The sequence below is a fragment of the Hyaena hyaena genome, unplaced genomic scaffold (assembly GCF_003009895.1).
Source record: "Hyaena hyaena isolate Hyena2069 unplaced genomic scaffold, ASM300989v1 scaffold_249, whole genome shotgun sequence".
Taxonomy (NCBI): Eukaryota; Metazoa; Chordata; class Mammalia; order Carnivora; family Hyaenidae; genus Hyaena; species Hyaena hyaena.
Window position 1 is genome coordinate 191,869 of NW_024080880.1, and position 24,613 is coordinate 216,481.

Consider the following 24,613-nt stretch of genomic DNA (forward strand, 5'->3'; position numbering starts at 1 on the left):
TAGTTTCTAACACTGGAGATAATAACAGAAATTATGTCCACTATAAAATACAGTGTTGGGGCACCTGGGTGCCTCAGGTGGTTGAGCGCCTGACTTCAACTCAGGTCATGATCTCATGGTTTGTGGGCTCGAGCCCCCCACCCCGTCAGGCTCTGTGCTGATAGCTCAGAGCCTGGAGCCTGCTTCAGATTCTGTGTTTCCCTCTCTCTCTGCCCCTCCCCAATTCATGCTTTGTTTCTCTCTGTCTCAATAATAAATAAACATAAAAAAATTAAAAAATTAAAATAAATAAAATAAAATACAGTGTTAAGTGGACAAACTAGAACAATAGTCATTGATTTACAACAACCTTTAAGACATAGTCACAAACTACTATTAATGTAAAATGCAAAATAATACAAAACAAAAGAAAACTCTATGTTTATCTGTGGAAATGCATAGAAAATGTATGGAAGAATAATATTTATAAGCTATTAACTATGACAACCTTGTGGGAGCAGAACTGGAGTACAAAGGGAGACTATTTTGCTCTATATCCTTGTATTTATTTAAATTATTTGCATTAACTTATGTATAGCTTTCATAATTTGAAAAATACTTTAAAGAATTTGATAAATGATAATTTTAACAAAAATAACAGGATCTAGAGTTAGGAAGTAGGAATTTCAATGGTCTCGTCATGAAATGCACATATATAGGGTCAAGAAAGTCAGGCTTTGTAGTGAGAATGTTCTGTGATTCTATGACCTACTCTGTATTTTCTCTAATATTCTTTTTCCTCCCTTTTTCATTAAAGGTCTCATTCGTTTGCAGGAGCTCATCAAAGCTCCATCACGGTACAATCTTCGGCTTAAAATCCGTCAACTACCTGCCGATACAAAGGATGCAAAACCCTTACTAAAGGAAATGAAAAGAGGCAAGGAGTTCCATGTAATCTTTGACTGTAGCCACGAAATGGCAGCAGGCATTTTGAAACAGGTAATCTTTAACTTACTTAACTTATTTGTTTCTTTATTAAATTTGCATTTAAAGCAAGGTCTTTTTTTAAAAATCAAATTGTTATTGTCACACAGTTAAAATGAGCCATAGAAGTCAACAGATGTAATTTTCTGATAGAAAAATCTGACATTTGCATTTAATTAATTTTCTTTAAGAAAGAGTAATGTAAATATTGATCTTCAAAACACATTGTTTGAAGTTCTGAGGTTACTTTCAAATGGCTTCAATGCTGTTTGTTAATGTGAATATTAGTTATTGCGATAGATATTTCTGTTTTGTACTGAAGTGAAGGAATAAACTGAGAGTCAGTGATTGAGCTGCTCAATCACTAAAATCAACTAGTTGAAAAAAAGAGAAAAATATTTGCTGTTTAGCTGGCATCTTCTAGGAGATAACTTGCACATCCTTTAATCAGCACCATATCCACATGAAGTTGAGACTATCCATCTCCATCTCACAGATGAAGAAACTGAGTTTTAGAAAGATTGAATAACTTGCCCAATGCCCAGCAGCAAGGAACGAATAAGAATATCTCACCTAGTGATGTTAAGTATTCATTCCAGAATAAAGCATTGCTAATTCAAATGATAATATTAAATCAGATGAAATAATTCAAGCAGTACAACCTTTTAGTGTTACTTTTGCACTATTCCAACCTAACTAATAGTTAGGAAAACAGCAATTATTATTCTCCCATATGTTACAGATGAGAAAAGAGACTGATGTTGGGGATTAAATGGCTAGTATGAGCCTATATACTTACTATTTAGTAAAGTCTAGATTTGGACTCAAGCCTTTGGACCTTGGTTTTTATGCTCTTTTATACACACTGGCTGATATCACAGTGGCTTGGGATTAGTAAACTGTCCTGAAACCTCTCATGTATGAGATAAAATATCACTATTGGAGAGTTATGCAGATTAAGATGTCAAATTATATCCCATAAAATATAACGATCAACAGTAAATGCCTATTATAACATGGTTAGTTTATTAAGCAGATGGTTGTCCAATCTTCCAATATGAATGTTGGTTTCACTGCAATAAAATATTTAATTGGATTTGGAAAATTCCTCTAGTGTTATATTTAGGTAGTAAAGTATATGAGATTTGGGTGTGTCTTTGCTTGTTGTTGTTTTTTATTTTGTTTTGGTTTTGGTAGTGAATAAAGTAAGCAGTGAAATACCAAGTAGGAATTTGTTTTCATATAATATCAAAAATAATTCTTGGGGCACCTGGGTGGCTTAGTAGGTTAAGCGTCCGACTTTCGCTTAGGTCATGATCTCGCGGTTTGTGGGTTCGAGCCCCGCGTCGGGCTCTGTGCTGACTGCCAGCTCAGAGCCTGGAGCTTATTTCAGAGTCTGTGTCTCCCTCTCTCTCTGACCCTCCCCTGCTCACGCGGTCTCTCTCTCTCTCTCCTAAAAATAAATAAAAATATTAAAAAAAATTTCTTGATCACACTTGGAATATACAGGCTTGGAAAGGTGACCTTTCCTTTATGCCCAGTGAGTAGTGTTTTAAGATCTATCAGTGACAAAGCTTTCTCTAGGCTTCCATCAATGATGTAAATGATCAGTTCTCTTTTCTCTAGAGTAACTGGCTTATTTTGCTATCAACTTTAATAATAGAATTGTCATTCTGCCTTCTATTTGAAATATCCATTATAATTGGTTTCTTATATGTAACCTGCTCTATTAGTAAAATAAAAACAAAATTAAGATAATGTTTAAAATATATACAGTAGAAAAACTTACTGAATTTTAGCAAGATCAGTCAATGAAGAATCAGAGCACAGGTAAAATGATTATATGAGAGTTAAGATGAAGTCAGAGTAACACTATTACAACAGAATGCATGTGTTCAGAATCTGTAACACTAACAGACCACATGTATGATGTTTGGTTTTTACCTTACTTTGTCCCAGAGAGCATTTGTTCCACATTTAGATATCAGTTATTGTAGAAACCAATTCAAGAAGAAAGGAAATAGCTTTCTTATAAATGGAGCAACACATTTAATAAGATTCTATTTTATGATTTATGAAATCTTTTTGAGATTTCTCAACATTGGTTAAAGACAGAAGTCAAAAAAACTCATGTAAGAGTTAGAGAGTAGGCATAAATGGGCTGTCCTTGTCTGGCTTAATCTAAGAACCACTATTAGGAGTATCCAGAAATATAGATAAGTATATCAAGTTAGTCTTATTTGTTTCATTGTTTTATTTTAACAAGTGAGCTTTTCCTAAATATTGAGTAAAAGTGAATTTGAAGTTTTCTTTGGTTGAACACATTAAAAATGACTGAAGCTCGGAGCTGGCTATTTGAGTGCACTAATTGGCATACATGCTTTAATAACAAAAGATTCCACCTCCACCCAAATTTGTCAAAGAGAAGCCCCTATGGCAGGGCCAAGATGATCTGCAATTAAGCCTCACGAGTTCATTCTATCATAGAGAAAAAGTATTAATCAAGACCTTGAAAGTCTAGATTAAAGAGTGTGAAAGTTTTTAGGCTGGAAAAAATGTAAAAGCAGGTTCAAATAAACTCCCACAGTAAGAAGAAGTAAAATTAAATTAAATTTTAAGAAATATGTCTAAAGCCCACCTCTTCAGTTGTTAACTTTGAGCAATGTAACTTCTGGATACAACCTGAAGGATAAACTGATTGCATATTATATGCCTAAATGTGTTATTATGTCAAATGGCCTTGTTAACACTACTCTAGTTAAATCTTGGGAATTTCTATAATGTTTTGATTTTGGAAAATGCATGGAATTTCTTTCCAGGAGGGATAACATAGTACAACCAATTTTTCTATTATGGCCACTCTTGTATTATTTATACATAAAGAGGTATTAATTTTACTATATTAATGTGGCTTGAGGTGTCCATACAGTTCATTCAAAAACAGTGGCAAGGGCACCTGGGTGGCTCGGTTAATTGAGCATCTGACTTCGGTTCAGGTCATGATCTCACAGTTCATGAGTTCAAGCCCTACATCTCACTCTCTGCTGTCAGTGCAGAGCCCACTTCAGACCTTCCATCCCCATCCCCAACCCCTGCCTCTCTCTGCCCCTCCCCAGCTTATTCTCTCTTTCTTTCTCTCTCTCTCTCTCTCTATCAAAGATAAATAAACATTAAAAAAATAATTTAAAAACCATGGCAAGACATAAATGTTATAATTTAAAAAAATCCAGAACAAGTGTGTAGTGTCTAAATGTGGTATCTCTCCCCATCGAATGGGGGCTCCAAATGTGGAGCCGTGAGTGGAAGTCAGTCATGTGGGCAGTGAAAATAATTCACTTTAAGCAGAACAAAGGAGATAGAAGTTTAATGAATATACCACAAGGGATGGGAGGCTGGACAGCAAAGGAGAGGCTGTCTGGCAAGAGGAAATAGGTGGGGGCTGTTTTTAAAGAGGGAGGGTGAAGAGGCATGGCGACCTGGAATTTTCCCTTTTTTTTTTTTTTTTTTGGAACCTGTGTCTACTTGTAAGTAGCCTGTTGGTTAGTTAGGGCCTATGGATATTTTGAGGTGGGTTGCCTGATGAGCCTGTCTGTATTCAGCCAGGTGGTCACTTTGAGCCACACTTTGAGCCTCATTGCCTTGATCAAGTTTCCATTGTTCAAGCCTGTTGTCTCAAAGCAATCTCTATAAAGTTCTTTTTTTTAATTCAACTGAAAATTATTAACTTATCTTTCAAAAGAGATACCCATTTCTTTCTTTCTTTCTTTCTTTCTTTCTTTCTTTCTTTCTTTCTTTCTTTCTTTCTTTCTTTCTTTCTTTCTTTCTTTCTCTCTTTCTTTCTTTCTTTCTTTCGTTAATGTTACAGTGTAGGTAATCAAAAATAACTAAACTTTTCTACTTAGATCACACTTCATAGTCCATAATTGATTCTTATTTTCAGAATCGAAGGCTGAAGGAAGGTCAATGAAAGGCATAAACAGTCCTACATTATCCCCATCTCTATCTCCCTAATCCCTTTCATCCCTACCTCCAAAATACAATTTTCAGTACTGGCTTGAGATGATGATGCCTGGGTTTTCAAACTATCTAGGTAAAAACAGGCAAAAAGTTGAAATTACATAGATCCTACAGTGGATCTACATCTTTGGGAATATAAAATATACCATTTTATAAAATGACATATTATGCCCTGTATCCAAACTCCAAGAATTAGAGACCTAGAGTTCATGTTTACTCACTATCTCAATTTTTTGGCCAATTTATTCATTGTTAGTATGTCCTAGTTTCCTCATTTGTAAAATAAGTATAATAATAGGATCTATCTCATAAAGTTTTTAATGAGGCTATCAGGAAGCAAGAATTTCTTCCCCTTCAAGGGTCTGTCTAGCTGGACTAAGAATCAAATTGACATGAAAGAGATTAACAGAAGAAAAGCAAATTTAATAGTGTACATAAAGGGAATCCACACAGATGTGGAAATTCCATAATAAATTGGGCAAAATGAGATATATATGTATATATGCATATGATGAACTAAGGAGAGGAAGGACTTTACAGGAAAGGAATGTAATTCACAGGGCAATAAGAAGAGCAGATGTTTGATAATTAGATGTTTGGCCTGCCATACTGATGGATCACTCATAAAATTGATCTCTGCTAATAACCCTTATTCTAGGAAAGAGCCCTGATGTAGGCCTTTCTATGTCATTAAGGGAGGGGCAAAAGTTTCTCCTGAGCCTGCAGCATATCATTCGTGTTCAGCTCAGAATAATCTTCATGCCAAAGTGACCCATCTTGAATCTGCTTGTTTTTAGCCTCTGCAAGACTTAAGTTGATCAAAATGTGCAATGTCCTTAGAATAGTACCTAACACATTTTGGGCATTATATGCTATTTATAGTTGTACATCTGAAGTGCTGTTTCTTTCGATTATCTTTATCTATATTTCTGTACCTGTTGAGTTGATAAGTAAAAACTATAGACAAGGATAGTGTTGAAAGGTCATTATGTAGTTCTGGAGTTGAGAAACCTTCGATACATATCCATCGAGTATAATGAATACCTTCTACAAAGATCATCTTATAAACTTTTAATAAGAGAAATTTTTTCTTACTTTGATTAAGATTCATACTTCATCAGAGCATTATTGGCTCACACAATCTTTATTCATTCAGGAAATATTATTTGATAATTTGGTTCCTAAGTGTTGTGCACCGAATTCCATTGTGTTTGTGTGGTTGGGCAGGGGGGAGTTCACAGATGAAGACCAAATATGTATTTTTATTATCAATCACAATATCATAATATCTAAAGTCCTTTCCTTTGCTCAAATTTTTGATGCTGCCTTTCATTAACAAATATTTCTTCCTTTTAGAAAAGTGTATTTTATATGTTCCCAAAATGTTCCCCAAATCTACTCTTTCTTAAGTGAGTAGTTCACTTCTATATATACAAATTTTATTTTAGCTAACTGGTTAACACCTATCAATGAACATAGAATACGCAGGGTGTAGCTTAGCAAATGAATTTATGCAGTTAGTATTTTATGGAAGAGTATTAGATGCACCCGAGGATACTTGTTTCTAAGAGCTCTTCATTCAGTTCAAAAATGCATCATTTTTCAATTATCATCACCAACTACTGTTCATTGATATACAGCTATTTCAAAAAGTGTTCTCCTTTTCAAAGGAGGAATTGACAGTTCTATGACTGGAAGTTCTAATCCAAAAGGTGTATTTTTTTTTATAGTTTATTTATTTTTGAGATCGAGAATGAGCAGGGGAGGGGGCAGAGAGAGAGGGAGACACAGAATCTGAAACAGGCTCCAGGCTCTGAGGGGCCAGCACAGAACCTAATGCGGGGCTCGAACCCACGAACTGCAAGATCATGACTTGAGCCACAGTCGGATGCTTAACCGACTGAGCCACCTAGGTGCCCCCAAAAGTCCATAAGATTAATGGTCTATAATTGACAAGGACTGTAGAAGTATGAAATAAAACAGTAATTTGTAACTGGTCTGTTAGTAAAAGTAAAAACATTTTTTTCATCTGTACTTTTTGAAGAACAGTGGTGATTTACAGTTGTTTCATTACTAAAGAAAGTCTCCAAAGTACTTTAAAAATCCTATTGGCGTTGCACTTTGCCAACATTTTTTTTCCTAATCGAGTAATAGTGTTCATCAAAATAAAATGGTGTTCCTTCTTAGGATATTTGTAGTGGAGACATTACAAATATAATGAACTAAGATGTGCTAATTTCAGGTTTGTTTCAAATTTAGTGCCTCTTTTAATATGTAAAGCCATAAGCTTTACAGTTGCAAACTTTCAACTAATAACTACTCTATGGAGAGAATTGGTTCAGAAATTCCTTCAGTAACCACTAATCTTCCTTAACTATGGAGAAAATATTTCTTTTGACCCAGTTTTAATGTAACCTGAATATTATAGCCTAAGTTTTCATTGCCTAATTCTCCATTATACCCTATTTTGTTCTCTTATTGAAATATTTCATATAAGTTATACCTTAAATATTAATACTTTTATTTTTTACTTTTTAGGCATTAGCTATGGGAATGATGACAGAATACTATCATTATATCTTTACCACTCTGGTAAGTAATTTATTAAAGCATGAAGATAATGCTCTAAATTTTATTGCTATAACTTTTTGGAATGGAAAATGGATTTTTGAGTGAGAAGTAATGACTGGCACTTTTGTAGTTTATTTTATTTTGATTAAACCCAGGAGGAATTAATCATCACAGGGAACTAATAATTCTTGATGGGAAGCTGATGATTTTGAAATAATTTTATTTCAGATATCAGTTCAAAATGTTATATCTTACTTATATATTTCTTTAGAGGACTTTCAGAATATTATAGATTTCAAAATTAGTTTGCTAAGAAATCAGTGTTTTAGAAAAGCATAAATTTGGGGCGCCTGGGTGGCTTAGTCGGTTAAGCGTCCGACTTTCGCTTAGGTCATGATCTCGCGGTTCGTGGGTTCGAGCCCCGCATCGGGCTCTGTGCTGACTGCCAGCTCAGAGCCTGGAGCCTGTTTCAGTCTGTGACTCCCTCTCTCTCTGACCCTCCCCTGCTCACACTGTCTCTCTCTCTCCTAGAAGTTAAAAAAAAAAAAAACAAACACCCTTTAAAAAAAAAAAGAAAAAAAGAAAAGCATAAATTTTTATGTTGTTATCTCAGTTCTGTTTACTTTACAAAAAACAGATTTATTGAAATACTCTTTTAGTAGATTAAATTTTCTATCCTGTTTATGCCTACTTTTAGTTGGATTTTTTAGTCAATATGATTTAATTTGCAACAGCAATTGAATGTCACCTTCACATTTTGTCTTTAAAGAGCTACCACACAGTTTTTCCTTACTATGCATGAAAACCTGACCTCACCTTTTTGCCAAATCTACTTACTCTTGGTCCTCTATCTTTATTAATATGTTATCCCAATTTTCTTTCCTCTGTTAAATGACGGTCTAACACTAATTCTTTCCTGCTGTAGGGGTGGAAAATTTGTCCTCCTTCCCTTCTAGGTTCTTTGGCTGTTCTAATAATTAAACTGACATAAAAACAGATTAACGGGAGAAAATAAAACAAATTTAATTTCATACATCAGGAGCCCCAAAGATATGAGACTCAATGTCAGGTCAGATAATTGAACCTAAAAAATGAGATAAGAGCCTGAGGCTTCAAAGGGGAGGAGGGTAATTCACAGACCAATAGAAAGAGCAGGTATTTGGTAATTAGAAGTTTGCCCTGCTGTACAGATAGATCTTTCAGATTAAAAAGAAAAAAAGGTATCTCTATTAATAGCTTTTTTTCTGGTACAGACCCCCTATGTAAATTCTTTTTGGTGGTTAAAATAGACATAAAAGTTTTCCTGAATCTGCTGGGTCTTGGTTGCCTTCAGATAAAGTAATCCACATGCCAAAGTGGCATATTTAAGGGTGGCATATTCTATTCCCCTTTATTACCTATCGCCAAAATTTGACAGTATCTCCAAGTTTGAGACTTATCCTATTTCCCTTTTTCCTCTTTAGTTATTTTCTTCAGAACTAGTATGCATGTAAGAGCTTCAATTATTACCTTTGTTGAAATGAAATCTAAATGTCCATTTGTAAGAGTCCTGAATTGTTGTATATTGCTACATTACAGAACAAGTCTAACTGTTGTCACATTAAGATAATCTCAAATAATTTAAACCTTAATGTATTGTCCTCTGAATTGACCCCTCTTCTGACTGCTTTCAAAGCTTCCATTGTCTGACTCCTACATCACCAACAAAGTTCCACTGTTGTTTCCTCTATACTGTCTCTAGTTTGTGTCTTCATTCCCACAATGACCAGTTTAACCAATGTTTTCTGTTAACTCAAAAGTCTTCCAATTGGTCTCCATGGTTTTAGGAGTCTTGAAGCTATCAGATCAAATCACTAAAATGTAGTTAATTACAATAGCTTACTGTAGTAACAACTCTCCTCCAATAGAGAATCTTCACACAGTGGTTTGTATTTTACTGGCAAATACTATGGTTAACTCTGCTGTATCTCTATATTACTTCCCACCAGGCTACTTCTTGCAGCCTCTAAGAAACTTAATGATAGGCTGCAGGAGAGGGACTAGAAGCCTTTACTCATCAGCAAATTTTATTTCAATGCAGTTATAACTAAGTTCCACCATAATCATAAGATTTTAGAGAAATCAAAATATCCCTTAATAAGGAAAACTAAATTAAAAAAAAGGAAAATGAATTTAGGATTATAGAAGTCATTAGCCTATAATTGAAGGCTGTTTTTAAATTTAATTTTAACCTAACTTTCCTTTTTTCTTTTGTTGATATTTTCCTTCATGAATTCTCTTTTATAGAAAAACTGATCTAGATCAGTCTCCTGAATAGGTTTTATGTTTTCTAATTTTGGTGCCTTTACTGACACTTTGAATGACATCCTTTTTCCTTTTGCCTACCAAAAGCCTTGCCATTCTTTAATGGCAGTTTAGGTCCCCTCTGATATGGAGTTATTTTTGACTCTAAAAATTGAAAGTTATCCATCTTGCTTCTGACTCATTACACTTATCACTTCTACTCTTTTGTCCGTGTGTGTGTGTGTGTGTGTGTGTGTGTGTGTGTGTGTGTGTCCTTGGCTAGATTGCAAATGTTGAAAAATAAAAACCTAAAAAAATACCTTATATTTTTCATAGCACAGAGCACAGTTCAGATCAATATCAACTGCTCTCCACTAAATTTTAATCCTATTTTGTGTCCTATTTGGCTGTATGAATTCAAGGCAGGGTGCATGTAGGACCAATGGCATTATTCTTACCCTGGTTCCCAATATTGTCTGTAAGATCTAAGGATTAATGCCAGCTGTAAAGAGAGCAAAGGTGGCACATGCTGCAGGTTCTCATGGTGACATCCAGCTCTTCTGGATGCTTTGTCCCCTCTCTCCCGGGAAAACCAAAGGCAAAGCCAGAACATTCACTACCTTCTGGAACTGGCAGCCAAAATCCAAAGTGTTCCTTATGGTGAACTCATTGGATAGAGCATAAAACAAAGGAACTGCAAGGGTCCCACAACCAAAAACGCCAGTTTTGTTCACTTTTTTCTCTCAGCTTTAACATAATTTTTGTTAGAAGCCATGTTTCATAAACTGTTTCTTAAAAATCAGTCAAACAAACAAACAAACAAAAACAAGACAAAACCAAAAGTTGTATAACCAGTCAAGGAAGCAGAGCATAGAAAAAAAAAATCTAGTCAGTTAAAAATAAAATGTTCAGGCATAAAATTTAAGGGCAAGCTATCCTTAAATGGAAAAGACAAGTTATGCAAATCTTAAGTGTAGGTTTTAGAAAAGCCTGTTGTTTCACTGGTGGAATTAGAAGATGATTTATGCATAAATATTTATCCAGAATATATATATTTGCATTGGCAAAGCATGAAAATAACCTATTTAAATCTTGGTGATTGGTGATAGTTAATATAATTTGTGAAACAATTAAAATAGTGTTAACTGTTCTAAGGGAGGTAAGAATAATCGACTACTTTAATTATACATGTTTGTGAATATACTCTGTTGATAATAACACAAGGAAATTTGTCTTTCAGGACCTCTTTGCTCTTGATGTAGAGCCCTACCGATACAGTGGTGTTAACATGACAGGGTTCAGAATATTAAATACAGAAAATACACAAGTCTCCTCCATCATTGAAAAGTGGTCAATGGAACGGTTGCAGGCACCTCCGAAACCCGATTCAGGTTTGCTGGATGGATTTATGACGGTATGAATTTCCACTTAAACATCAGATTGTGTGTTTTTAAGTGATATTGTACAAATTATTAAGTCTTCAGCATACAAACTTGGGTTTAATTGGTTGACATTAAAGGCATGCTGTCAGAATTACAATTGCAAATAATTCTATTATAATTTTCTAAATTAATTTTATATGGCAAATTTGTACTTGTATACAAGTATTTCAAAAGACATTACAACTATAGTTAGCATACCTACAATGTAGAGATATCTCCAAGATTAATGGATGTCATATATAGGATAAATTAGAGACTGAAAAGAAGATGTTAACCTAATAGTTATCCTTTGATCTTAACTACCCATACATGATTATTCTTCATCATATTGGTTTCTGATATCATATAGACGACCTACATCACACTAAAATGTCCTTTGAGTTATTCACTCTTTAAGGGTCAAGACCAACCAATAATCACAGTTATTATTTTCAAGTCCTTGAATATACCTAGAAACTGGATTTATACATAAACTGTAAAGAAGGGTGCATTCTTGTAGAAGTTTAGCTATTTGTACCACTTCTGTCAGTGAAAATCTAAGGCAAGACACATATATAAAATTTTCTGATAGCTATGTTAAAAACACAAACAACAAAAGTAAAAATCACTGTTACTCATTTTTGTCATTTAGTTGATTATAGTAAAAACTATTATTTGAACAGATAATAGAAAAATTATGGCAGATATTTTTCATTTTCTTTTGCCAAGTCTTTGAAAGTTGTTGTGTATTTGACACCATACATACTAATTCAGACTGGTTGTGACCAGTCTCACAAGTGCTCAATAGCCAAATGTAAGTACTGGTTACCTTATAAGACCAGGTAGCTTTATAATACACTATTTTTATACTATTCTATTTAAACAAATTATAAATGTCTGATACATTTTCATTAAATCTGTTTTCTATAGACCAAATAATAGCTACAGTTTGGGAAATAGCTAAGCACTCTGGCAATCTGTATATTTCCTAGGTCATTACAACCTGCTTTTATTAAGTGTCAGCCTAAATGGAAATTTTATAACCATAACACTCTCTATCCTGATGTGTGGAAAAGCTTTTTCTATTATGATTATAATTTTTCCATTAATTGCTTCAATAGGGGATTCAAAGTGTATTTTTAATGTAGCAAAATAAAGGTAAAAATGTGATTATTTTTTCCTTAAAAGAATATTCAGCAATACAAATTGAGGATCTTCATAGAGAATGAAAACATTAATTACCCTCATGGTACCAAAATTCTGAAGGGGAAAAAGGGGTTTGTTTTTTTTGAGAAAAACAACCTCCTAGAATTTGAAGATATCTTATATTCACATTATTTTTTTAAAGAAATAATATAAGGAGAATATCACTCTTTTATATAAAAATAGAGATAGTTGACTTATTCTAGTATTTTGGTATTAACCTAAGATATATTTGAGAAACTTTATTGGGAGGAAAATATCTAAATAACTTTGAAATGAAGATATTTTTTCACTAAAGTATATCCTTAAAAATAAATACAACCTTAATAAATGACAAATATTATGCTTTCTTCTCAGTTTGAAGATGTTGAGTCAAACTTTTGGAACTTAATGAGATAATGTTATTTTTAAACTAAAATATATGCTAATTTTTTATTGTCTTTTTAATCACGAACATATTTTCATCCCTATATGGCTTTTAGCTAACTTTATCATTCTTAAACTTCAGGATGGATATCTTATTATTTGTTACTCAAAGCCATTTTTGAATATTTTAAGGAAAGTAAATCGATAGATAATATGGCAATTTTAAGACTTTTACTTAACATTTAACTCTAAGACTTCTACTAATATGTCCAAGAATTGGTGTTCTGCTTTATCTATCAAAATCAGAAAAATTATCCAGTTTTACTTAGGTATTCTCTATATTTCTATATGATTCCCTATATGACTCTACATGCCATCCTCTGAAACAAAGTTCTAACTTGTAAATAACTTGTAAGGACTATTGGAAGACAGATAAATACAAAGGAAAGGGTATTAATTTCCTGTCGTCCAGGAAGGCAGAGTCTCTTGGAGAGAATTAATCTTATTAACTTTCAGAAGATAGAACAGAAAGACAGGGTGTTAGGAGGAATACAGTTCTGGATTCTTTTTTTTTTTTTTAATCTAGCTATGAATCCCTGCTTTCTCAATTCTGTCCTTCTGAGCTGGCTGGTGATTTGGTAGGAATGGATAAGTGATAGAATGAAAATGCACAGTAAGAAAATGAGAAAATTAGCCTATTTATTGAAAATTCTAGGCCTTGTGTATAGGCTATGGATTTTGAAGTCTTTAGACGAATATTCAATGCCAACACTCTTACATTTCCTATAGTCGTGAAATGCTCTCCAGGTGGCATACTAAATAAGACAGAATCAAAAATGTTCACATATAAGAGATAATTGCCTTTTCATTTATATATTTTTAAGTTGCTGCAAATACAAAGATTTCACCCAAAAACTGGAGATTTAAAAATGAAAATCTTTTTTAAATGAGTGAGCTGAAGATAAATGTACTTATGTGAGTCCTTTTGGAACAATATTTCTTACCTAAAAATGTGTACCAGCTATTTATTTTATTATATTTATAAATAGAGCATGGAAAAGAAACTATTTTGGAAGTAGACATGAAGTTTGCTGTAAAATAAAGATGTCTTCCAAAATGGATACAGATTGATTACTTTTTAAAAATTCCCTTTTGGAAAATGATAATAACTTTTAGAATCTTCTCATTATATACGATTATATAGTAACATAAAATATGATATGTAAAATATTTTAATTATATACATTAATTCTTAATTATAAATAGTGTATGATTATTATAAAAATAAAACCAGTATAAGATCTGCATAAAAAATGTATATTTATGACTTGCATGAGTATTTTTTTCATTTAATATCGTATTTTAAGCATTTTTCCATTCATTAAATGTTTAGAAAAGGAAATAAATAGGCTATTTCCACCATGAGTGGAGTTGGGAAAATTAAGAGGAGCCTAGTTAGAAAAGAAAAGAATTATAGCCTGGCATTGTGGTGTTGGCAATGCTCCTTTCAGTCAATTCATGAGATTTCAGTGTTTATATATCTCTTGTTCTTTTTTCTCCCTATGGTACCATAAAGAAATGAGATTATCAGCAAAGTCCCTAGTGCTTAGAGCAAGACCTATTATTATCAGTATCATAGTCATTTGTCAGTATGTAAGATCATAGTGCTTAGACTTTCAAATTCTTTCTTCATGTTGAACTATAAAAGGAAACAATGAATTGGATTCATAAGAATTTTTCTGATTGAGTTAGCATCTTAATTGACCCCTGGGTCAAGTGTTTATCTGCTAAATGATTATTGAATACAAGACTATTTCTCCTGTAGTTGTGTTTTCTTCTAAAGTTTGGGGTCATCATAATAAAGATATTAATGTCATCAGCTCAGTAAAATGTTTATCTTCATTTGTTACAAACCCAGACAAGAAACCAAGTCACCCAGTACATCGAAGCCCAATCTCTTTAAGGTGGATATGAAAAAGGAAGCCCAACCCTTCACACATTAGAGGTTTTTGGTTTTTTAAACTCATGTCACCTTTCTCACACTTCCTCCAATGCCCACACACTGCCATCCAGTCAATGTGCTAGATAGACTTCTCCCCAGACGTGAGCCCTTACTATAAAAACCTTTCTCTGGGTGCCTGGGTGGCTCAGTGAGTTAAGCATCCCACTTCAGTACAGGTCATGATCTTGCAGTCAGTGAGTTCAAGCCCCGTGTCTGGGCTCTGAGCTGACAGCTAGCTCAGAGCCTGGAGCCTGCTTCAGATTCTGTGTCTCCCTCCCTCTCTGACCCTCCCCTGCTCATACTCTCTCTCTTTCTCTCTCAGAAAGAAATAAAAACATTTAAAAAATGAAAAGAAAAAAACTTTCTCTATTGTGCATTCTCTGCTGAGTATTTACGTTTCCATGCTCCTAGGAGTGTGGACGTGCCCTAAGTGGATCTGTTCTTTATTGCTAGTCAGATGACATAGTTTCCAGTCTTCTGCCCAGACATCTGCCTTCTCTAAGTAAGCACAGTTCTCAAAGGACAGGGATTCATTTTCTTGAACCCCTCAGAGCTGACAATGGTTGTAGTTATTATTGATATATTGAGTTTGCAGCAATCTCAATTCAGGAAAATGAAATCAAGTAGAAATACCTCAAGGTTAGTTTTTTTTTATTTTTTTATTTTTTTAATAGTTTATTGTCAAATTAGTTTCTACATTAGTTTTAAACAGCTATGTCCAAGATGATTTTCCCAGTACCGCCATCATGAGTATGCATATGAGTACTAATGGACCTATTTTTATCTGGTAGCTTAAAAGTACCATTTTTCCTTATGTTGATGTATAGCACCACACATATTCCTTGATAATATTAATTTAAAACACAAATCAATAATGATTGTGTTGGTTGGCTATATTATTTGGATTACTATAGGAAGATTACTATTTTGGAAATACAAACTCTAAATACTAACTACTGTCTCCATTTCCTTCCCCCTGTCTTCACACCTAAACCGTCATCAAACACTGTCAAACCTACTGTCCCATATCTTTCTTCACTATCTTTTTCTTTCCCCCACTAGACCCACACCTTAGTTAAGAACTCGTGATCTCTCTTCTGCCTCTTGTAATAGCCTCCTCACTGAAGTCCCAGTCCTAATATCTCTCCCCTACATTTACCTTCTTTCTAGTGTGAACATTGCTCATGACTCCTTGTCATTTACTAGATGAAGTTTCAACTCATTAGCCAAACCTGCAAGGCCCTCAATGATCTGGCTTCTGCTGCTTGTCCAGTCTTTTCTTTGTCTGCTCCCTGCTCTTTGAAGGCACCCATCTCACCGCAGTGCTGGGTCCTCCTCATCTCTCAACGGGATGCTCCCATTGTCTGAATGTATGGCCTCTTCCTCATTGTGCTCTAATTTTCAGGTCATCTGTTTTTGTGATTTTTTACCTGTGATATTTCACTTATGTACATTTTGTTTAATCCCATGTTGAAATTTAGCTCTGATACTTTTGTTTGTCTTCACATCTCTTTTCCAAAAGACTGTAACTCTTTGGAGGCAAGAAGTAGGTTTCCTTATCTTTGAATGCCCTGTACTAGCTAAGTGTTTGGTGCAAGGGGATGTTTATAATGAAGGAAGGACTGGCTCACTGAATAAATGTGTGTGTTAATTTATTCTAATCACATGATAGCTGTGTTCTCGTCACAGCTATCACAGGGTTCTCTCGTTTTCCCACATATGCTCTGGGGAGCTTTTTGTAAGTTTGCATACTTATACTTTATTGAGATATCTAATCATTTAGAAAATAAAATTAGGCTAATATCAAATACTTGTTAGAAAAATATGTTAAAAGGCAAAAGCTTAGAAACATTTTTGATTAAATAGTGAAAGTTTAGTGAGTTAGAAAAGTAGTTTCCCTTCTCTTTTACAAAAGAGTGAAAATGTTTATAAGAGAGGTGAGTCTTTATGTATTTAAGTTCCAGTGTCCTAAAAATTATTTCTTTATAACAATAGACAATAGCGCAAAAATTTTATAATTTCTTTCATCATTTGATTAACTTTAAAGATAAATGTATACCCGGTTCACAGCAGGGAGTTAACTTATATATGAAGGGGGCAGTAGTGATCACTCTGCTACTGTACAAAGATTTACCTTCAGAAAGTAGAGCCACAGAGAAATGAAGTATGACCAGGCAGGCATTCATTTACTCCTAGAACTACAAGCCTGTCTTGGCTGCTGTCTGCTTAATTAGCTGGAGCTATTTTCTTTGATTCAGTTGAAAAGAGAATATAAGACTTTACCAGACAATGGACCAAACTAACTCCTCATTTTTTAATCAATAAAGGCATTTTGAAAATGTTGATTTTATCTTATATCCCACTAAAACAGCAAAGGAATAAAAAGTAGCAAAATAATAAATTAATTGCTTTCTCTTTGATCAATTTTAATTGTGTGTATGCTGTGTATTCTGGGCTTGATACTAGGCATTCAAAATTTGATGCTGAAGACAATGCATTTATTTCCTCACAGAGATTAGGAAACTGACAAAATTAGAAGATAGTGTCTTACTGATCACATCTCACATCTCTGTCAGTAAAAGAATCATATTCAAACTATGTTGACTTCTTCCTAATTTTGTGTTTCTTTAATTGCTTTAGTTTCCTAAGTCTTCCTTCAAATTATTGTTAAAATTCCTTGTTTTCCATGCTATTTTGTGATAGCAAGAGACAAACATATATTTACTGGTAGTTTTGCATAGATTCTTAATATTTTGCTGAAAAATGTGTAACATTTAACAATATTTATCAATATAACTGCTAGTTTTATTCTTGTATTTACCAGAGAAGAAATATTTGGAAGTCTATATTATAATCAAGATAGCAGAAATATTTTTATAAGATATTTTGGAGTATGTTATGAACTCATAAGCACAACATTCATTACATTTGTATATGATTGATTTAATGAATAGTAAAAGAATATGGAGTTTGTGGCATGAATAACAGAATGGCACTATATTTCTTCATTTTATATACCTAATAATCTTCCATGATGTACTAGGCTGCAAGTTAAATCTGAATATAAATAATTGAGATGACCTAACAACCTCCATTGTTTCATTAACATACAACATTCCATTTAATTGCCTTTGCTCATTGACAGATTAAATAATCAGCATTTATCTAAAGCTGGTAAAGAGCTGGTGTTTCCATTTTAAGTAATTGTTCCTTACGTGAAAAATGGCGGTTGCAATGAATCATTTCCTTCATAATCATGTTATTTTTAGGCTAATTTTTAAAGTTTTCACTTAGAAAAAGTAAGGCTGAATCAGATTTTTACCCTTTTTATCCTCAAGAGCAAATTTTACCATTAAAACACTAATCTAAGTGCTTTACAATACAGACTTGTAATGTATTAATACATTTCTGTTCACAACTTTCCCCAGCTTTTTATTTTATATTTAATAGCTATATAGTTATATATAGGTATAATCAATCACAAATGGTATAAGAAAAGCAAATATACTGTATACTATAAAGGGAATATGGAGTGTCTAAGAAAATAAGCAATAGATTATTTCACTAGAGCAGACATTCTGGTTAGAAAGGGGCTAACAGCAACTTTGACATAATATTCGCTGTCCTGAATTAGAGGAAAGTGGATTGGGAAACAATGGGAGAAAAGCTGTGATAAAATTTTTACATATTGTTTAATTAATAGACAATTATAGACATGTAACATTTAACATGTAGGAATTTGGAATAGTTAAAGCCAGAATGAAATAGTGGTTGAAATTATTTAGAAAACAGGAAGAGATGGCACTGAGGCATATAAATAACAAAAAATATTATTACTCAGATACAAATTCATAATGGACTACAGAAACATTCTGACTAATGAAGATTAGCAATTGCTATAAACAATAGTACTTTCTCTTCATTGGATATATTTCTAGAATAAAAAGGAGAGAAGATCTATTCTACAATGCACAAAACATTTTTTGACTACTTGTTCACATTCAGAATACAATATATGGAGCTAAGCTACCTTCTGTATTTAGAAATAAGGTATGGACTGCAGGGGAGTAGACTAGTGATGATTACTATCAAAACTATTTTTTGTATTATTCCATTTTATTCATAATTTTAGGAATTTATTTTAGGAATTTTATTTATTATTTTTATAATTTTGGAATTTATATTAAAGATATTGAAATGCAATACCAGATAAAGATACCTTGGTCTCACTACAGTCTTCAAATAAAATAAAGTTTTAATATTTAAAAAAATTTTTTTTAATTTATTTATTTTGAGAGAGACAGAGTGCAAGCAGGGGAGGGGCAGAGAGAGAAGAATCTCAAGCAGGCTCCGTGTTGTCAGGAGAGTCCATGAAGGCTCGAATTCATGAAAAAGTAAGATTCTGACCTGAGCCAAAATCAAGAGTCAGGTGCTTAACCCACTGAGCCACCCAGGCAGGCCATTTTTAATTTTTATTATTTATTTATAATATCTACATCCAACATGAAGCTCAAACTTGAAACCCTCATTTCAAGAGTTGTATGCTCTTCTGACTGAGCCAGGCACCCCAAAATTTTAAATAATAAATATTGACATAGTTTCCATTTAAATAATTATATTTGTATCTGTCTTATATAAAAATAATATAAATATATACAATGTTTATTATTAATATTTACATATATTTATATTATTTTTAGATATTATAAAAGGTAAGCCATATCCTGATTTATCTATTAGAAAGACAATGTTAACGGCTGCAATGTTATTAGGATAATTATGGTTTATAATATATCACCTCAGTATACTAAATATATATAAGATTTTGATAGATTTTAAATTAAATAGTAACCTAACTATTTATGAAATATTTATGTTTAAATATGTAACATATTTAGTTGTAGATTTTATTAATTTTAGACTCAGTATGCCTGTGAAATTTTAACAAATTTTCCTTCTTTGCTACTGTGACATAACAAATTGTAGATTATTTTGTCATGCTCAATTTCAGAAGAATTATATTTAAAAATTAAGATAGCTAGAAAATGTTACAGATAAGTCAAGGATAGTTTATATAATGAAATTTGTATTATATATAATAAACAATTGTAACCTTTTTTATATAGATATATACAACAGTAGATATTTTCCTCTTTTTTTGTTTTTAGATGACCTACGCCTATATCTTACCAATACAGAAATGCTCTTGCTTGTTTGAGTCCAAGACTTATCTGACTCTGTTATTAGAAGTAGGAACATACACATTTATGGAGTATGAACACTAAGAATCTTAGAATGTATAATAGCCTAGGAAGTTTGATTAAAATAATTACTTTTATATAAACTTTGAAATAGCTCCTTTTGTATTGACAGTCTCTGCTATACAATGACCTAACTGTGAAATGCATTTAACACTTTCTGCATCCTAGTACTATTATTACCTCATGACAATATCATGGGGCAGTTATAATCCTCATTTTATAGATGCACATACATAGAATAGGTAGATTATACATACAGGAAGATCCTTGTACGATAGCCTGAAGCAAATATAAAGTCGTTCTTTACCATCCAGAGAGTAAAAGTTAGGCATGAAGAATTAGAAACCTGCAAAAAACTGTTACCTTTAGTGCTTCTTTAACTTTAATGTTTAAAGTTTCACACCAATTTCCTTCCCAAAGAAATTAAACTAATAAATAGGAATCAGAAGCCAGCATCTTAATCCCATTTTTAGCCATTTCTAATGCTGTAACTTCAGGCAAGTTACTTAACCTCTTTGAGCCTCACTTGTCAAATAGAAATAATCAATTTTAGTGTGTTGTTCTAAAGATTGAAAGGGATAATGAATTAACATATAAAGATATTGAAACCTACCTGGATTTTTATAATTATAAATTATATCATTGACTCCTCTTAAACTCCTTGTGCCTTACAAATATAGAAGAAATTTTGATATGGTGTTTATAGTTTAATTAATCCAATCATGGAAGTGCCTGGCTGGCTCAGTTGCATGCAACTATTAGCCTCAGGATCATGAGTTCGAGCCTCATGTTGGGGGTAGAGATTACTTTAAAAATATAATTCAGTCATATTATTACAAAATCATTTGTTATCTCTTGTATGCATTAGCACCATAGTAGGTGTGTGTGTGTGTGTGTGTGTGTGTGTGTGCGCGTGCTGGATGGTTAATTGACATAGGATGCTAAGGAAGATTCATACAGAATCTACTTAGTACTTGAATCTAGCATGCTTCTTTAAAAATAGGCCCAATCACAATAATTTGAAATGTGCAATTAGACTGATATATCACTACTGAACAGGTTTTAACTCTAGTTAAAAGTTTATGAAACTTCTGGATATATGTCATTTTATTTCCTCCCTTCCTTTTTAGATTAAAAAGATGACTTGTTGGCATAGAATTAAAGGTTAGATTTTTGCTTGGCCTTTTTATGTCAAATATCAAAGACTGTTAAGTCTATTTCCATCTTGGAGTAAATACTTTGGAATCAGAATCACCTGACTATTGAAGCTGAAATCTACTTATTATTTCTTTTGTAAATTTCTGCTAATTACTTAACATCTCGGAGCATCACGTACCTCATCTATTTAGTGGAAATAGTAATGCCTACACCAAAGTGTCGTTGTGAAGATTAAATATGTAACTTTTATACTACTCAAAGACAGTATCTAGCAAATAGAAAATCCTCCAAAAATGGTATCCACTTACCTCAAGACAAATACGATTTTTGCATGTTAGTGTAAGTGACATTTCTGTTCAGAATAAAGTTCATCACTCCCAAAGTCTTATGATACCCTGTTTATATAAATATGACTACTGAATAAGCATACAACTATGTAAGTACTACTTTAAAAAATATAAGATCAGGTAGTTGTTTACTTTGGTGTGCTGGTTGAGGTTAATTGAATGAATGAACATGTATCATCACAAGTTTTACTATCAAATTGTTGATGTTAATTTCATGACACTCGTACCTAAGTAATTATATTTACATTATAAAGACAATTCTTTAAAAAAGTATAACCTATGCAGTTTTGTGATATAAAGGTTTAAGAAATGGTCAAAGATCTACTCTGATGCACTAATATCCAAGATATGCTTAGCCTAAACTCTTTAAATTCACATTAATAAATCAAAAGAATATTTCAGACAAAATGAAATGAAGAGTTTTAAGGTGAATTTGCCTAAAGGATATTAGGAATTCTCTTTCTTTATTATGCAGAGAGGAAATATTATGTTGATCTTTCATTTGCCATTCTAAGAGAGTTCATAAATATTTTATTCATTAATCTTCAGAATACCCTGTGACCAAATTGAACCAGAAGAGAAAAGCGAAGTTATTAAACAGACACAGATGTTGAACTGGTACCAAATCTATCCTTCATGAAAAATTCCTGGGTATTGTTACTCATTAATTCATTCTCCAAATATTTATTGAACATCTATTATATGCAATGTGTGGTATTAGATTATATGGATAATAAGAAAATATATATATGTATATAAACATGATGAATTATCAGTTTATTAAGAAAAGTAAAACACAGCTTGAATAATAATAATTTAAAAAACATTGGTATGTAGTAAGGAATATATATAGAAAACAGTGTGTTTAAATGGGAGTTTACCCACTTCTTGTTTAGGATGTAATTGCAATTTCACATAAAATCACAGTTTGAGAATGTTATGTGCCCAAATTAACAGGAAGAACAGTTATCTGTGTTTGCAGCTCCCTCACTGGACATGATAAAAAATCCATCATCCTGTGATAAGTTCAAGAACTTTAGAGACATGATCAGGTGGATCAGGCCAGTTGGCTTACAGGCCCTTGTAAGATGCTCCATTCAGACATACTATTTTCCAGCTGGAGAATTCCATAGCGGTGATCATGTTTGAAGCACTCAGAAAAGTGGTACTGAAGTCCTGCAGCTGCTGCCAGACTTGGGGTCCTGGTATTTCTGCTGAAAATGTGGTAGTCAAATGGTCATCTCTGTGTACCCATGCTTCTGTTGCCGCTGGTGTTAGAGACTATGATTGCCAATTGTCTCTCGTGTTCTGGCTGGTCACTCAGCACTGGGGCTAAGGTTCAAATTCATTCTCAAATTGGCCTGGATCCCCACTCTTCCAGCTTTCAGGTATCTAGGTTTTTAGTTTACACAATAAGTATACACCTACCCAGGGGCGCCTGGGTGGCTTAGTCGGTTAAGCGCCCGACTTTCGCTTAGGTCATGATCTCGCTGTTCTTGGGTTCGAGCCCCGCGGCGGGCTCTGTGCTGACTGCCAGCTCAGAGCCTGGAGCCTGTTTCAGAGTCTGTGACTCCCTCTCTCTCTGACCCTCCCCTGCTCATGCTGTCTCTCTCTCTCCTAGAAATAAATAAAGCATTAAAAAAAAAAAGTATACACCTAACCATAGTGCCTGTGTGGCTGAGTCAGGAACCCCACATCAGTCGCGGGTTGTTTGCAGACGGAGCCCTTCCCAAGTGGTCTCAGGCCTTGCCTAAAGTGTGCTTTCTTAGCTGGAGACATTCTGGATTTAGGTCTTGGTTGTTTTTCTCCAAGGAGTTTCGTTAACCCTTTTGCAAATTTATCCCCTCACCTCCCACGAATTTTCAAGCCCCTGGTACTAAGGAGGAAAGAGTGGTCTCTGTAAAACCAAATGCATTGTTGTTACAGCTACCACAGAGTTGGTGCAGTGTTGGTGTACATCTACTTAAATGAATAATTAAAGAAATAATAAAAGAAATGATTAAGGTCATTTTGGTGGATCTATTCAGAACAAGAAAACTTATACCAAGGCAATTTGGTACTTCTATCTTTCAACACAGAGCTAAATTAATAATAATAATTTTGTTATTGTTATAACTATTCCAGCATCAACAAGTACTGGGAATATCTTCTACAGTGTTATAAGAATCTAAAAGTTTGATGTGATTGGAAAAGGAATTTGGGAGGAGGTAGTGATTGAGCTGGATCTTGAATATGACCTTGAACATAAAATGATATTTTGAATAAGACTAGGTGAGATCAGCAAGATCTGCTGAATGAAGAGAACAGAAAGACATTATTCAATGTTCTAGAATATGGGAGGTGACAAAAGTAATATCACCCTTTACCGTGTAGCTACTACTCTGCTAAACATTATGCCCTTTGCAGTACTTCTATAAAGATATACTTGTCTTACACTACCTCTGATTGTCACAAAAATGCTACGTTTATTTATCACTTTATAAATGATGGAAGTGAGGCTCCAATATGTTTAGTATGTTGTCCAAGGACATTCAAATCAGAAGGTGGAAGTGAACTTGATGTCTAAGGCCTTTCTAATTTGATAACGTGTGCGCTTCCTGCTCCCAGAAAGCTTCATCTGGGAACGCTGTACAGGTACATTAGACTCACTCTAATGGAGGCAGGAAACTGTAATCTAAGTGTATAGTAATAACGACTAGATGTAGAACAGATAGTGCTCAAAAGAATGATTGAACAGGAAGACTATTTTTTGAAATGGAAAGTGAGAATAAAGAGGTAAGACAGGCCTTTGAGCTTTCCAGGTTAGGTGACTGGGAAGACACTAATGCTCTTAATAATAATTTAAAGAAATGGGTTTATTTATTTATTTTTAGAGCCAGGGAAGGACAAAGAGACAAGAAGACAGAGGATCCCAAGCAAGTTCTGCACTGACAACAAGCCCGATGCAGGGCTTGAAATCATGAACCGTGAGATCATAACCTGAGCCAAAGTCAAATGCTTAACTGACTGAGCCACCCAGGG

The 24,613-nt window shown here is 33.5% G+C and overlaps 1 protein-coding gene across 1 annotated transcript in view; it reads left to right on the forward strand.

Annotated features, from left to right (window-relative positions):
• GRIK2 (glutamate ionotropic receptor kainate type subunit 2) overlaps positions 1-24,613 on the forward strand; it is a 397,494-nt gene that overhangs the window by 38,780 nt on the left and 334,101 nt on the right. Inside the window, exons 4-6 of the mRNA XM_039244665.1 lie at positions 797-978; positions 7,519-7,572; positions 11,075-11,248. Coding sequence (XP_039100596.1) covers positions 797-978; positions 7,519-7,572; positions 11,075-11,248 — 410 coding nt within the window. The remainder of the gene's footprint in view (positions 1-796; positions 979-7,518; positions 7,573-11,074; positions 11,249-24,613) is intronic.